General features: G+C 41.8%; 1 protein-coding gene across 1 annotated transcript in view; it reads right to left on the reverse strand.

Annotated features, from left to right (window-relative positions):
- Positions 1-14,960, reverse strand: part of LOC126299097 (relaxin receptor 1) — a 756,631-nt gene that overhangs the window by 100,753 nt on the left and 640,918 nt on the right. The window contains exon 16 of the mRNA XM_049990771.1: positions 2,036-2,181. Coding sequence (XP_049846728.1) covers positions 2,036-2,181 — 146 coding nt within the window. The remainder of the gene's footprint in view (positions 1-2,035; positions 2,182-14,960) is intronic.

A 14,960-nucleotide genomic window follows, 5' to 3' on the forward strand; every position in this document is an offset into this window, starting at 1 on the left:
ATCCGCAGAGAAGAAGATGGTCAAAGGGGCAGTGAGCCTTTAGCCAGTTTATTTGTCCCACGTCGTGAGCGACGAGCACTTACAGTGGCGGCCGCCTTCCCGCAAGACTTTCTGTCAAAGAGTGAACCTCACACCAAGACAATAGGCGATGGGTCCATATGACAATAACGAGTATAATGTGTCGATGTTAGTTCTCCTCGGAACCTCCACAAAAGGATACGTCAGTTGTGGTGCTGTGCACAGAACCGAGACTCATCCGAAAACACGACTTGTTGACACTCCCGTGTCAATTGTCATCGTTGGCGCACAACTGTCGGTGCGCCTCTCACTGCCACCATTTCAAAGAAAGTCGCATCAAAGGTAGCCGTGCTAATAGTTTGTGGTGCTCCAGACGGCGCTGTACTGTCCTTTAGGATACTTGCGTTGCTTCAAACAAGACCATTTTGTGACTCGAGGTTGGCGACGTGGCTGTACGAGCCTGTGCGTCCGAAAGAACAATATGTGTGTCCTCTCGGGCCGTAGTTACGTGGGGTCGTTGAGATCCTACATTGCGTTGGATACGACAATTGCACATTGGAATCCCGACGGAACGCTAGCAACAATTATACGGAGCAACAAACTGCAGTCTCAATAGCCGACGATCGTGCCACTGTCGAATTATGGCACGTGCTGGCAGACTTTTCTCTTTCTTACAAGATGCATATCACGAACAGAAACAAACAACATTCAAATGAAATTTCCTTATGAAGCCCGCTGCTAAATCTTACCTTACATAGGGTGGTCACAAACAGTTTGACTATCTTGTAGGGGTGTCACAGGTAAGCTTGTGCTGAAAAATAATTGTTAAGAAAAAATTCGATACGTTGCCCAGTTTCCGAGTTCATTAGCAATGGCCGCGAGGAGTGGCCGCACTGTTTGAGGCATCCTGTCACGGATTGCACGGCCTCTCCCGCCGGAGGTTCGGATCCTCCCTCGGGCATGGGTGTGTGTGTTGTTCTCAGCATACGTTAGTTTAAGTACTGTAGACGTCTAAGGACCGATGACCTCAGCAGTTTGGTCCCTTAGCAATCCATACACTTCTGAAAATTAATATTCATTAGCGATGAAGTTAGCCAATTAGGTTGTTGCGCACGCTAAGCGGCCCGATAGAGACGGTGTCGCCAAACGTGTTCTTCGTTTGGTTTGTTAAAACCGAACGAGACAGCGATACAAAAATTGGACATAGGGCCATAGTAAGGATCGAACCTGAATCAAAAGCTGAGCAGTCTCGTGAGCTATCATCTACGCTATGAGAAAAACTGTCAGTAATTGAATCTGGCGGGCCGCTTGAATTTGCGGGCGCAACGGCCTGACTGTCTGAATTCAATGCTAACTAACTCGGAAATAGACAACCTATTGAATTTTTTTTCATAGCAGTTATTTCTTAGCACAGTCTACCCTGCAACACTATTAAAAGCTTTTCAGACTATTTCTGTTCACCCTTTGTACAGAACGTAGACAAGTTACTCCCACCTACTTTGTGCTGTTGCAGTAAAATAGTAATAGTTTGCGTACCCAGTACAGCTCATGTAATTTGATGGCATTTAAATTTTAATGGCCAGCAGTTCAAAAAATAGCTTCAAGCACTATGGGACTTAACATCTGAGGTCATCAGTCCCATAGAACTACTTAAACCTATTTAACCTAATGACATCACACACATCCATAGCCGAGGCAGGATTCGAACCTGCGACCGTAGCAGAAACGTTGTTCCGGACTGAATTTCTAGAACCGTTCGTCCACAGCGGCCGGAATGGCAAGCAGTCTGTTTAATTTTACACATACGATTTAATATAATGATTTTTTCTTTGCATTTAATTACTATTCACTCTCTGTAATGGTATGTTCCATAATCGTGTAACGATGTTACAGTTGTCCCACAGAACAAATAAAAATTAAAAATGATGCTCTACTTCAGTGGTTCAGGTAATTCCGTTTCCCATAACTGTAAAGGCGAGACAGAGATGAGTGAATATGGAGTGAGTGCATACTTGACCTCTGAGGACGTCATGGCGAGCATGCCGGAGAGAGTGCAGAGCCAGGAGGTGGTCCAGGAGTGCGCAGCGCGGTGGTAGACGCCCCGCAGCTGCACGTCCTGCCACCCAATCACCGCCAGGTACACCGACATCAGCAAGTCAGAAGCTGCCGGCACACAAGCGGCACACACCTCAGTTAACTCTCTAGTTTAAGCAGCAATATTGACACGTCTGTAAAATGTTTGCAAACTGGGCTGTTGTTGGCAATGGGGCAGTACCATGTTCTGTGTCTCTCTCCGTGTCTATTGGCGAACTGTGGCTATCCCCCATAAGAGATACAATTCGTACATTCTCTGTTTTCCAGTGAAGCCTTCTTAAATTTCTGTTACAATTACGCCTGTAAATCTGCAGACTGGAGTTGAGTTCATAGACCTGTTTTCCTCAGAGAGTAACTTATCACATCTTGGCTCCACAGTTCCTCGTAGAGCCACAGATAAAGGCAATTAGTGGCACTCTTTTAGAGCCAACATAATCGGCTAAAATATAACTCGCTATACTTGCAGCAGAGGAATGAGTCTGAATGAGTGAATTCACAGTATGTTAGCACCGTCATCTGTGGCTTTAACAGTCGCTCCTACTGAAAAAAAAAAGTTACAGCTAAGTAAAAACTCATAATCTTCTCCATTTTCTTTCTAGAGATTTTTTTCTGGACCGCGGAGGTAATATTATATTTTCGGAAAAACTGTTCCACAGATGCTCTTATTCTTTTGACCACAACTAGTCCCGTCAAGAACCGCTTCTTCCACTTTTTTTCCTATCCTTTATTCCGTATCTGCACGGGGTCACATATAATTACGGGATTTGGCAGTGTTAGTGGTAGAGGGTGGATGGATGCCCTTCCTGTCGCGCACCTTCTTCCTCCCCCCCTCCCCCCCCCCCGCCTCAATCACCTCCTCTTCCTATAACCCATTTGAGACGAAAGTTGTGTACCCCATGTGTCCGAATCTAGTGTCACCCCATGTGAAGGTGCTCGGACGTTTTTTAAATACAGACACCAAAAAAGGTTTTGTATCACCTCGAGTTCGAGAGTTCCGGAACCTGTACAGAAAAATGGAACAAACATCATTTCCGCCCTTTTTATTGCTCATGAAAACCACACATTGCATGTTGTACCACCATATTGCCAGACCTTCAGCGGTGGTGGTCCAGATTGGTGTACACACCGGTACCTCTGATACCCAGTAGCACGTCCTCCTGCATTGATGCATGCCTGTATTCGTCGTGGCATACTACCCGCAAGTTCGGCAAGGCACTGTTGGTCCAAATTGTCCCACTCCTCTACGGCGATTCGGATCAGATCCCTCAGACTCGTTGGTGGGTCACGTCGTCGATAAACAGCCCTTTTCAATCTATCCCATGCATGTTTTATAGGGTTCATGTCCGCAGAACATGCTGGACACACTAGTCGAGCGATGTCGTTATGCTGAATGAAGTTATACACAAGAGTTGCACGGTGGGTGCGCGAATTGTCGTCCATGAAGACGAATGCCTCGCCAATATGCTGCCGATATCACTGCAGTATCGATCAGAGGATGGCATTCAAGTATCGTACAGCCGTTACGGCACCTTCCATGACCCCCGACGGCGTACGTCGTCCCCACATAATGCCACTCCAAAACAGCAGCGAACTTCCACCTTGCTGCACTCGCTGGACAGTGTGTCTAAGGCGTTTAGACTGACCGGGTTGCCTCCAAACACTTCTCCGACGATTGTCTGGTTGAAGGCATATGTGACACTCATTGGTGAAGAGAACGTGATGCCAATCCTGAGAGGTTCATTCGGCATGTTGTTGGGACCATCTGTACTGCGGTGCATGGTGTCGTGGTTGCAAAGATGGACCTCGCCATGGACGGTGGAGTGAAGTTGAGCATTATGCGCCTATTGCGCACGGTTTGAGTCGTAACACGACGTCCTGTGGCTGCACGAAAAGCATTAGTCTATATGATGACTTTGATGTCAGGGTTCCTCCGAGCTATAGTCCTTAGGTAGCGGTTATTCATTGCAATACTAGCTTTTGGGTGGCCTGAGCTAGGCACGTCATCGACAGTTCCTGTCCCTCTGTGACTCCTCCACGTCCGAAGAGCATCGCTTTGGTTCACTCCGAGACGCCTGGACACTTCCCTTGTTGAGAGCCCTTCCTGGCTCAAAGTAACAATGCGGACGCGATTATTGCGATTTTGGCATGGTTTAACTACAGACAGCAAGAGCCGTGTACCTCCTTCCTAGTGGAATGACTGGAACTGATCGGCAGTCGGATCCCCTCCGTCTAATAGGCACTGTTCATGCATTCTTGTTTACATCTTTGAGCGGGTTTAGTGACATCTCTGAACAGTCAAAGGGACTGTCTGTGATACAATATCGACAGGCAACATCTATCTTCAGAATTTCTGTGAACCGGGGTGGTGCAAAACTTTCTTGGATGTGTGTACATGCGAACCGTGTAATTGGGGAGGAACGTGGGTACCATCCCGATATTCACCTAGCCAGATGTGGAAAACTGCCCAAAAACCACATCCAGTGTGACCGGCACACCCGTTATCGTCGTTAACCCGTAAGTGGATTAGATGTTGGGCTAGCGCAGTTTCCCGAATCCTAGAAGTGGCTTGCTAACGCGCACTGCCATCCAGGTGGGCCCCATTGTCAACTGCTCCTGTGTAAAAAACACACAGAGAGTGACTACCAGTTACGAAGTATTGAAAAAATTTAAGCAGCTTTCTACTTCCAATATTTAAATTAAATCTACAGTCGGCAAACATGTTTGACATTTATTTCGAATTTTTCTTTTTAACTTTTTTTTATAATACGACGGAATAATCAGCAACCATCTGTATAAAATAAATTTATTTCCTTAATCGATATCAGGCACTTAGTTCTCGTCTCCACAAAGCTCTATAGAAAAAAATATACCACAAACCAATCTGCGCCTTCCCTCCCCCTCTTCTGCCCCTTAGTCACCCAATTTCTCTAACTCTCCTCTCGCCCCTACTACAGTCCCTACTACAAATATTTGTTTGCAAATCCATTCAGTAAGTTGCAGTCAGTGGTTGCGATCAGTATGCTAGTTTTAATGATATGCATTATTGGTATATTCAGATTGTCACTAATTTCCTATTTATTGCCAGTAAAATTTTAGTAGTATTTTACAGGCTATAGCTTGACCATACGCTGTTGAATTTAGTTGCTGTTAGTTTGCTGTATACAATTACAATCAAACAGCTGCTCACCGCTATAATGAGTCCACCTTTTACTGTTGGTACATCTGTTACAGTTAGTTAATTTTTTCTGTTACAGTTAGTTACTTTTTTAACTTATTTGCACGTATTTTTAGTAAGCTGATCATCTATAGTTCTAAGAAGTGAAGCATTTTCAGTTCTAAGTGGTTAGTCACTTCCATTGGCAGGTAGCTAACCATTTATTATTGCAGATACTAAACCATCTACAACCTACATGTGATGATATATTTTTGCTACATGTGGTTAGCTATATGTAAACGATGGCACATAGATATTCTATTAGTGAAGTTACAGCTGTTCTATTCTATAGTTACAAGTAGTGTTTACGGTTAATAAGCGTTTTAATCATCCACGGTAAGGTAGTCAGATCTATTTTACTTACTTCATACAACTTTTGTGACTGTCGCTAGTTATATTTAATTCACTAAGTGTATTTGGGAATTAGTATTCTTTTCTGAAGGAGTTGCTGCACTGCAAAAAAAAAAAAAAAAAAAAATACAACGATGCCCACGTTTCCTTTCTCCTATAATTATTTTTGGCTCTTCGTTTTAGCTACTGACTGGGAATTACTTCTCCACTTCAGTTACTGCTTCTCGCCCCTTGGTGCGTCTTGCGCGCTGTTTGCGCGGTCATATTTCCTGCTACCATCTGCTGAAATCTCTGCACTAGTTCATCAATGTGTTCTAAAACTTATACTACCACTGACTTGGTATAAATGCCGCTAGTTACAATTCTTTCACGTAACGTACTTGAAACTTGCATATATTCCAGTACTAGTTATTTCACTCTATTATAATTGTGTCATCGCTCTTTTTTCGCTATAGTCACTTTCCTGCACTTAACATTGGCCAGATCATGAGAATTGTCTTTCCACACAACTCCAGTCACGGGATCCAGCCCCATGATACGCTTCGCACTTTGCTTTTGCTGACAGATTCCCTGCTAGCTTGCTACTGACCACACAACAGCTGTTTGGAGATTAGTTTCCAAATTTCCCATCCATAACGCCACTTGTCGTTGGTATTAACTTAATTATTTAACGTTAGTTTTTTATGTGTTACTTATTACGCTGCTTGTATGTACTTACAATTTTGTTCATGTATTACGAAAATTATAGCTAGTAACGTTTGTTTTTATTATATTATCGTACTTTTACGCCCCACCTTGAGACCAACCTCAAGATATGCATGTCACAAGCTGATTATCTCCAGCTCTGGCATGATCTCTGCACTTGTTGTTTAGCTTCTTCATATACTTTTTTCACAGGCACAATGAACCACATGTAAGCAGGTACGACCTCTTGCTGTATTAATGGATTCTTTATTGCATTATTTATCGCTCTTGTATTTCTTTAGGACCACGGAAATACGCTGCATGCAGATTATTGTTCACACTCGCAAATAATGCAATAGTTATAAGTATGCACCATTTTTATCTTCAAATTTTTTTAAAATTTCAAACTTTTCGTCCTGAATGTTAATATTCTTACGTAACTTCTACTTATTTGTGGTACATTTTTCTGTACAGCTTTGTGAAAACCACACTAAGCCCTGAAGCCGGTAAAGGAAATTAAATATCTTTTATGCAACTGGTTGATGATTATTTGGGTATATACAACTACATTTGTTGAAAATGGTTACAATAGTAAATTTTCTTACAAAGTTCAAATATAATTCCTTGTGGTCTACGTGTCGAATAAGATCTTCGCTTCGGAAGAGGTTGTTTGTTCACGTGGAACGTGAACTGCTGACAATGTTCTTTCTATGCGCTAACGGTGTGTAGTCAATAGCGATCGAAGGAGAGGAATCACGTATGGACTGCTAGTCCCCACCGGAGGGCGTTAGTTCAAGGAACATCAAGCTCTCTTTGGCACCACCTTCACCCACCTAGGAGGTTTCACCTTTCTAACTTCTTTGCGGATTTCAGTTCTGTAACATATTTAGCTCTGCTGTGACTATCTGGCTCCTTGCAAATCGACCACAGCACGCCCTCTCTGTAAGGAGTTAACTTCCTTTTTATTCACACAAGTTTACGTCTTGTGACAAGTTTGTTGCTGTGACCATTATCCGCAACAAGTATATAAATATTCGTTTTATAAATTGATACGGCTTTTTATTGGTTCAATATGAATTTTTTTATGCGCCAGACAGTTTTGAGGTTTCCACTAAGGCATCTTTGGTGGATATAATATGGAATACACAGTTTTATTTTTATATGTGCTACATATGGAACAGAAAACAGATCACGTCATATTTCTACATCTACATCTACATCTATATTCGTACTCCGCAAGCCACCTGACGGTGTGTGGCGGAGGGTACCCTGAGTACCTCTATCGGTTCTCCCTTCTATTCCAGTCTCGTATTGTACGTGGAAAGAAGGATTGTCGGTATGCTTCTGTGTGGGCTCTAATCTCTCTGATTTTATCCTCATGGTCTCTTCGCGAGATATACGTAGGAGAGATCAATATACTGCTTGACTCTTCGGTGAAGGTATATTCTCGAAACTTTAACAAAAGCCCGTACCGAGCTACTGAGCGTCTCTCCTGCAGAGTCTTCCACTGGAGTTTATCTATCATCTCCGTAACGCTTTCGCAATTACTAAATGATCCTGTAACGAAGCGCGCTGCTCTCCGTTGGATCTTCTCTATCTCTTCTATCAACCCTACCTGGTGCGGATCCCACACTGCTGAGCAGTATTCAAGCATTGGGCGAACAAGTGTACTGTAACCTACTTCCTTTGTTGTCGGATTGCATTTCCTTAGGATTCTTCCAATGAATCTCAGTCTAGCATCTGCTTTACCGACGATCAACTTTATATGATCATTCCATTTTAAATCACTCCTAATGCGTACTCCCAGATAATTTATGGAATTAAGTGCTTCCAGTTGCTGACCTGCTATTTTGTAGCTAAATGATAAGGGACCTATCTTTCTATGTATTCGCATCACATTACACTTCGCTACATTGAGATTCAATTGCCATTCCGTGCACCATGCGTCAATTCGCTGCAGATCCTCCTGCATTTCAGTACAATTTTCCATTGTTGCAACCTCTCGATACACCATAGCATCATCTGCAAAAAGCCTCAGTGAACTTCCGATGTCATCCACCAGGTCATTTATGTATATTGTGAACAGCAACGGTCCTATGACACTCCCCTGTGGCACACCTGAAATCACTCTTACTTCGGAAGACTTCTCTCCATTGAGAATGACGTGCTGCGTTCTGTTATCTAGGAACTCCTCAATCCAATCACACAATTGATCTGATAGTCCGTATGCTCTTACTTTGTTCATTAAACGACTGTGGGGAACTGTGTCAAACGCCTTGCGGAAGTCAAGAAACACGGCATCCACTTGTGTATGCTAGTTTGTCTTTTTTTCAGTACTGGATGTGCCAAAGTTTTTAAGTAAAGTGAACGTGCCACCTTTGATCTAGGACCAGGTGAGAGAAAAAGCAGATTTCGGTGCAAAAAGAAAAACCGATAACTGTTAGTATTGTTTTTTAATGTAAAAATTATAACGTGAACTTTTTTCAAATCTGTAAGTATCGCACATAAAAGCAAAGCTATATTATTCCAGATAAATTTTTTTGACAAAACCAGGGGTACAAAGGGAAAAAAATAAGAGGGGTAATTTAACCCTAACCTTAAACGTATTGTGAAAATAACAAAATATTGTGGGACTTTGGGAAATTTATAGGAAGGAGGAAATTTTTCCCATTGTATTTCTGGTTTTGTCAAACAAAATTGTCATGTGATATGATTATCTCTCTGTATTTTGATTTTAGAATTGAGTATTGTTCTCCCTTTATTAATTTTTGTCTGTATGCTAGTTTGTCTTTTTTATGTTGTCTTGTGACAATATAGTAATGTTGAGGAAATATTTTTGAGCAGTGCGTTAAAGTGTAGATTCATACCATATCTTTTTATTGATTTTTATCCGTATGATAATTGGAATTTTAATTTCATTTTATCGGAAGGACTCAGATAGATTATGTAATGGTAAGACAGAGATTCAGAAACCCGGTTTTAAATTGTAAGGCATTTCCAGGGGCAGATGTGGACTCTGACCACAATCTATTGGTTATGAACTGTAGATTAAAACTGAAGAAACTGCAAAAAGGTGGGAATTTGAGGAGATGGGACCTAGATACTGAAAGAACAAAAGGTTGTAGAGAGCTTCAGGGAGAGAATTAGGGAACGATTGACAAGAATGGGGAAAAGAAATACAGTAGAAGAAGAATGTGTAGCTTTGAGAGATGAAATAGTGAACGTATCACAGGATCAAGTAGGTAAAAAGACGAGGGGTAGTAGCAGTCCTTGGGTAACAGAAGAGATATTGAAATTAATTGATGAAAGGAGAAAATATAAAAACGCAGTAAATGAAGCAGGCAAAAAGGGATAGAAACGTCTCAGAAATGAGATCGACAGGAAGTGCAAAATGGCTAAGCATGGATGGCTAGAGGACAAATGTAAAGATGTAGAGGCGCATATCACTAGGGGTAAGATAGATACTGCCCACTTGCATGAATATCAAGAGCTTTGATGGAAACCCAGTTCTAAGCAAAGAAGGGAAAGCAGAAAGGTGGAATGAGTACATAGAGGGTCTATACAAGGGCAATTTTCTTGAGGACAATGTTATAGAAATGGGAGAGAATGTAGATGAAGATGAAATAGGAGATATGATACTGCGTGAAGAGTTTCACAGAGCACTGAAAGACCTAAGTCGGAACAAGGCCCCCAGGAGTAGACAACATTCCATTAGAACTGCTGACAGCCTTGGGAGAGCCAGGCCTAACAAAACTTTACCATCTAGTGAGCAATATGTATGAGACAGGCGAAATACCCTCAGACTTCAAGAACAATATAATAAATGCAATTCGAAAGAAAGCAGGTATTGACAGATGTGAAAATTATCGAACTATCAGTTTAATAAGCCACGGCTGCAAAATACTAACACGAATTATTTACAGACGAATGGAAAACTGGTAGAAGCCGACCTCGGGGAAGATCAGTTTGGATTCCGTAGAAATGTTGGAACACGTGAGGCAATACTGACCTTACAACTTATCTTAGAAGAAAGATTAAGGAAAGGCAAACCTACGTTTCTACCATTTGTAGACTTAGAGAAAGCTTTTGACAATGTTGACTGGAATACTCTCTTTCAAATTCTGAAGTTGGCAGGGGTAAAATACAGGGAGCGAAAGGCTATTTACAATTTGTACAGAAACCAGATGGCAGTTATAAGAGTCGAGGGGCATGAAAGGGAAGCAGTGGTTGGGAAGGGAGTGAGACAGGGTTGTAGCCTCTCCCCGATGTTATTCAATCTGTATATTGAGCAAGCAATAAAGGAAAGAAAAGAAAAATTTGGAGTAGGTATTAAAATCTATGGAGAAGAAATAAAAACTTTGAGGTTCGCCGATGAAATTGTAATTCCGTCAGAGACAGCAAAGGACCTGGAAGAGCAGGTGAACGGAATGGACAGTGTCTTGAAAGGAGGATATAAGATGAGCATCAACAAAAGCAAAACGAGGATAATGGAATGTAGTCCAATTAAATCGGGTGACGCTGCGGGAATTAGATTAGGAAATGAGACGCTTGAAGTAGTAAATGAATTTTGCTATTTGGGGAGCAAAATAACTGATGATGGTCGAAGTAGAGAGGATATAAAATGTAGACTGGCAATGGCAAGGAAAGTGTTTCTGAAGAAGAGAAATTTGTTAACATCCAGTATAGATTTAAGTGTCAGGAAGTCGTTTCTGAAAGTATTTGTATGGAGTGTAGCCATGTGTGGAAGTGAAAGGCGGACGACGAATGGTTTAGACAAAAAGAGAATATAAGCTTTCGAAATGTGGTGCTACAGAAGAATGCTGAAGATTAGATGGGTAGATCACATAACTAATGAGGAGATATTGAATAGAACTGGAGAGAAGAGAACTTTGTGGCACAGCTTGACTAGGAGAAGGGATCGGTTGGTGGGGCATATTCTGAGGCATCAAGGGATCATCAATTTAGTGTTCGACGGCAGTATGGAAGGTAAAAATCGTAGAGGGAGACCAAGAGATGAATACACAAAACAGATTCAGAAGGAGGTAGGTTGTAGTAGGTACTGGGAGATGAAGAAGCTTGCACAGGATAGAGTAGCATGGAGAGCTGCATCAAACCAGACTCAGCACTGAAGACCACAACAATAACAACAACAACAACAATTTCATTTTGTGATTTTGTAGACATTCGGATGACATATTTTTTAACCCATGTGTAACAGTTTAGTTGTATACCATGTTTCTTCATTAAAATTTTTGGTTAGATTGTGGCATATGCATAAAATTTTAGATGTTTTGCATCTACATATTCTACTATCCTTTTTTATTTTTCTTCACTCCTAACAATTGTATTTCCTTCTCATTAATTTCATTTAATGTGTATTTTCGTAAGGTATGGCTTCAGTGATTTTAATTTCATGGATTACTCTGTAGCTTGTATTTTACATGCTTACATTTTTTGACGTGATTGTAAAAGATTGTATATTCTCACATTCACCAATCCTGTTTATCTGTTACGTCAGATTTCATGTTATTGGTGTTTTTGTGTAATAACAAGTGTACTACTGTTAATACTTATATCTGGTTATCACAGAAGCATTTAATCGCAACTTCTTTGTATTTGGTCAAGATTATCATATTTGACTTTGAAGTTAAAGCATGTATGACACGTGATAGATATGTGATACTTTTCGTGAGTATTTTGATCGATTTAACGGTTTTTCCTGTCTTTTCTTATATCGAATTGTCACATTGTCCACTTTTTTACATTGTACAGCTGCCGTTGATGATGGTTGAGAACCGAAACCGGTAGCAAAATAAAAAATAACGTTATTACAGACAGTACTGTGTTATGCATTTTTTAAAAATTTTTACAAGCTGTTGACGACCACCTCAGCAAGATGTTTGGTTTCTTATCCCCAGTAACTTCAGAATCATGATACTCACCAGGATAGCTGAGGGTGTTAAAGCACTCACTCCCAGCACATGGGTAGTCCCACCGGCGAATTAACGACAGGGGCCTGTATGCTGGGTGGACTGGACGTGGGCTTTAGGTGGTTTCCCACATTCTGATACGTAAATACCGAACTGGTGCCAACGTTCCGCCTTAGACGCTACGTCAATATTTAAAAAACATAGTCACACTTGAACATAAGAGTTCACCTAGACACAAGCACATTATGTACACATATTCCGTCCCAGGGGAAGTGGTGCCATCAGGAAAAGCATCAGGCTGCAAATTACCACTAACACTGCCAAAGCCGATATAACATTCCGATCACGTAGAGATATGGGAAACCGCGATAAAGAAGACCTTCAGTGAGTGTACGATATTGCAGTGCTTGTGTTATTCAGAAATACGATTTAAAGTTCCCGCGACTGCAGCCGTTATGAAGTACATTAAATGTGTTCGTAGAGTGGAATGGCAACAGTGAAAATTTGTGCCGGACCAAGACTCGAACCCGGATTTCCCGCGTATCGCGAGCGCTCGCCTTACCTTTTGGCTGTCTGAGCGCGATTCGCGGCGAGACCTAAACTTCCATATGTCGTCAACGATGTATCTAAATCCCGTACTTGTTCATCCATTATGCACATTCCTGTACAGGAGAGACAATGAACTTGAAAGCTGCTTTCCCAGTGTCGGCGGATAAATACGATAGTGCAGTGCTTGTGTTATTCAGAAACTAACAAGATATGGAAGTTTGGATCTGGCCGTGAGTCGTGCTCGGATAGCCAATTTGTAAGGTGACCGCTCGCAATAAGTGGGAAATCCGGGTTTGAGACCTGGCTCGACATTAATTTTCACTATCGGTTCATATAGCTAGTAGTTGTCCATATTCGCAACTGTGAATGCATTTAATCTATTTCAGTAAATATATTCCACTCAATATTGTTAAACTCCTGTTGTGTAGATAGAGTAGTGGAATCAGGTGTAAGAATTTTTTTTTTATTTCCTCTTCTGTTCAAGCTCGAGAAAATCACGCAGATGAAATTTCTGGTTTCTACAGTACTGCAGGAAGACCGAATTTATATTTATTTATGAGGTAAGAGTCTGAGAAAACCCCTGCTATTAAAATGAAAATGGAGGTGTTCAAATTGTAGCAACTGAAAACGGAAAAGGTAGGCGTGAGAAGAAAGTGTTGTGTGTCATTTCCAATAGGAAGGAATGGACAGTTAACAGGAAATATCTGAAAATGTTAACCGAAGTTTCAAAGCAATTGAGTTACGATTTAGTTGTGATGAGGCATACGTTTCAGTACTTCTGTCCACTAGCTATAAAAATAGCCTGCTCGAATACTTAAATACAAGAAGATTAATTGGAAAATCCGCAGTGTAGAATTAATAAGGCGCCTTAATTTAGCTGATTACTGCTATAGGTGATTTAAAAATGACGTTAATCACGCAAGTACTTCTTGGGTTTGCCGCAGGATAACATAGTGTAAGTCACAGTTCTTAGCCACAGCAACGCGCGGCATCACAGCCATTGCCCACGACGCGCGCACGGAAGCCCTGTGTTCGGCTCCCGGTACGGAGCTCTGTTGAGCTGTATTTTCGTCCAACAGTAAGAGCTTTCCCGTGTATGTTCAACATTTTCTGGTGGTTCCAGTAGTTATTGCTGCAAGACGCGTTTCATGACATTCCTGAGGCGGCGTCCAGATTTATCGGAGCCACTAGCAGGTATCACAGATGCACGGGAAAGCTCTTACTGGTGCCAGAATGAGATTTTCACTTCGCAGCGAAGTGTGCGCTGATATGAAACTTCCTGGCAGATTAAAACTGTGTCCTCGACCGAGACTCGAACTCGGGACCTTTGCCTTTCGCAGGCAAGTGCTCTACCAACTGAGCTACCGAACCACGACCCACGCCCAGTACTCACAGCTTTACTTCTACCAGTACCTCGCCTCCTACCTTCCAAACTTTACAGAAGCTCTCCTGCGAACCTTGCAGAATTAGCACTCCTGAAAGAAAGGATATTGCGGAGACATGGCTTAGCCACAGCCTGGTGGACGAAAATAGAGCTCAACAGTGCTCGCTACCGGGAGCCGAACAAAGAGCTTCTGCGCGCGCGTCTTAGCCAATGTCTGTGATGCCGCGCGTTGCTGTGGCTAAAAACTGAAGTAAATCTCTGAAACACTCCGCGACCAAGTGTAAGAGCTCTTTCGTGAATGTGTGATTCTTCTCGTGGTCCCAATAAATTCGGATGCCGCCGCTTGAGTATCGTTAGCTGCGCTTTACAGCAGCAACTTTCATGACCAAATGAAGATCCCCAAAAGTTGTTTTGAAGAAATGTTGTAAGATTTACATAATCTTACCAGGCGACAAACCCCAGAAATGCATTTGCAATAGATCCGCCAGAAAAGCTTGAAAAGCACAAGAAAGAACTAATTTCCGAATACTGCCATTCACTATGAGTTATGGTATGATTTTTTGCGGAAACTCAGCCTACAAGTATTTTCAAAGAAGAGATGCATGCTATAATCATCATAGCTGGTTTCAGTTCTACAATACCCCAGAAAGTGTACAGGTATTTTGGCAACTGCTGAAGAAAATATTACTGTCTTTTGTCACTGACTGAAAATAAGGAAAACATGCATAGTAATTCT

This window comes from Schistocerca gregaria, chromosome X (genome assembly GCF_023897955.1).
Source record: "Schistocerca gregaria isolate iqSchGreg1 chromosome X, iqSchGreg1.2, whole genome shotgun sequence".
Lineage (NCBI taxonomy): Eukaryota > Metazoa > Arthropoda > Insecta > Orthoptera > Acrididae > Schistocerca > Schistocerca gregaria.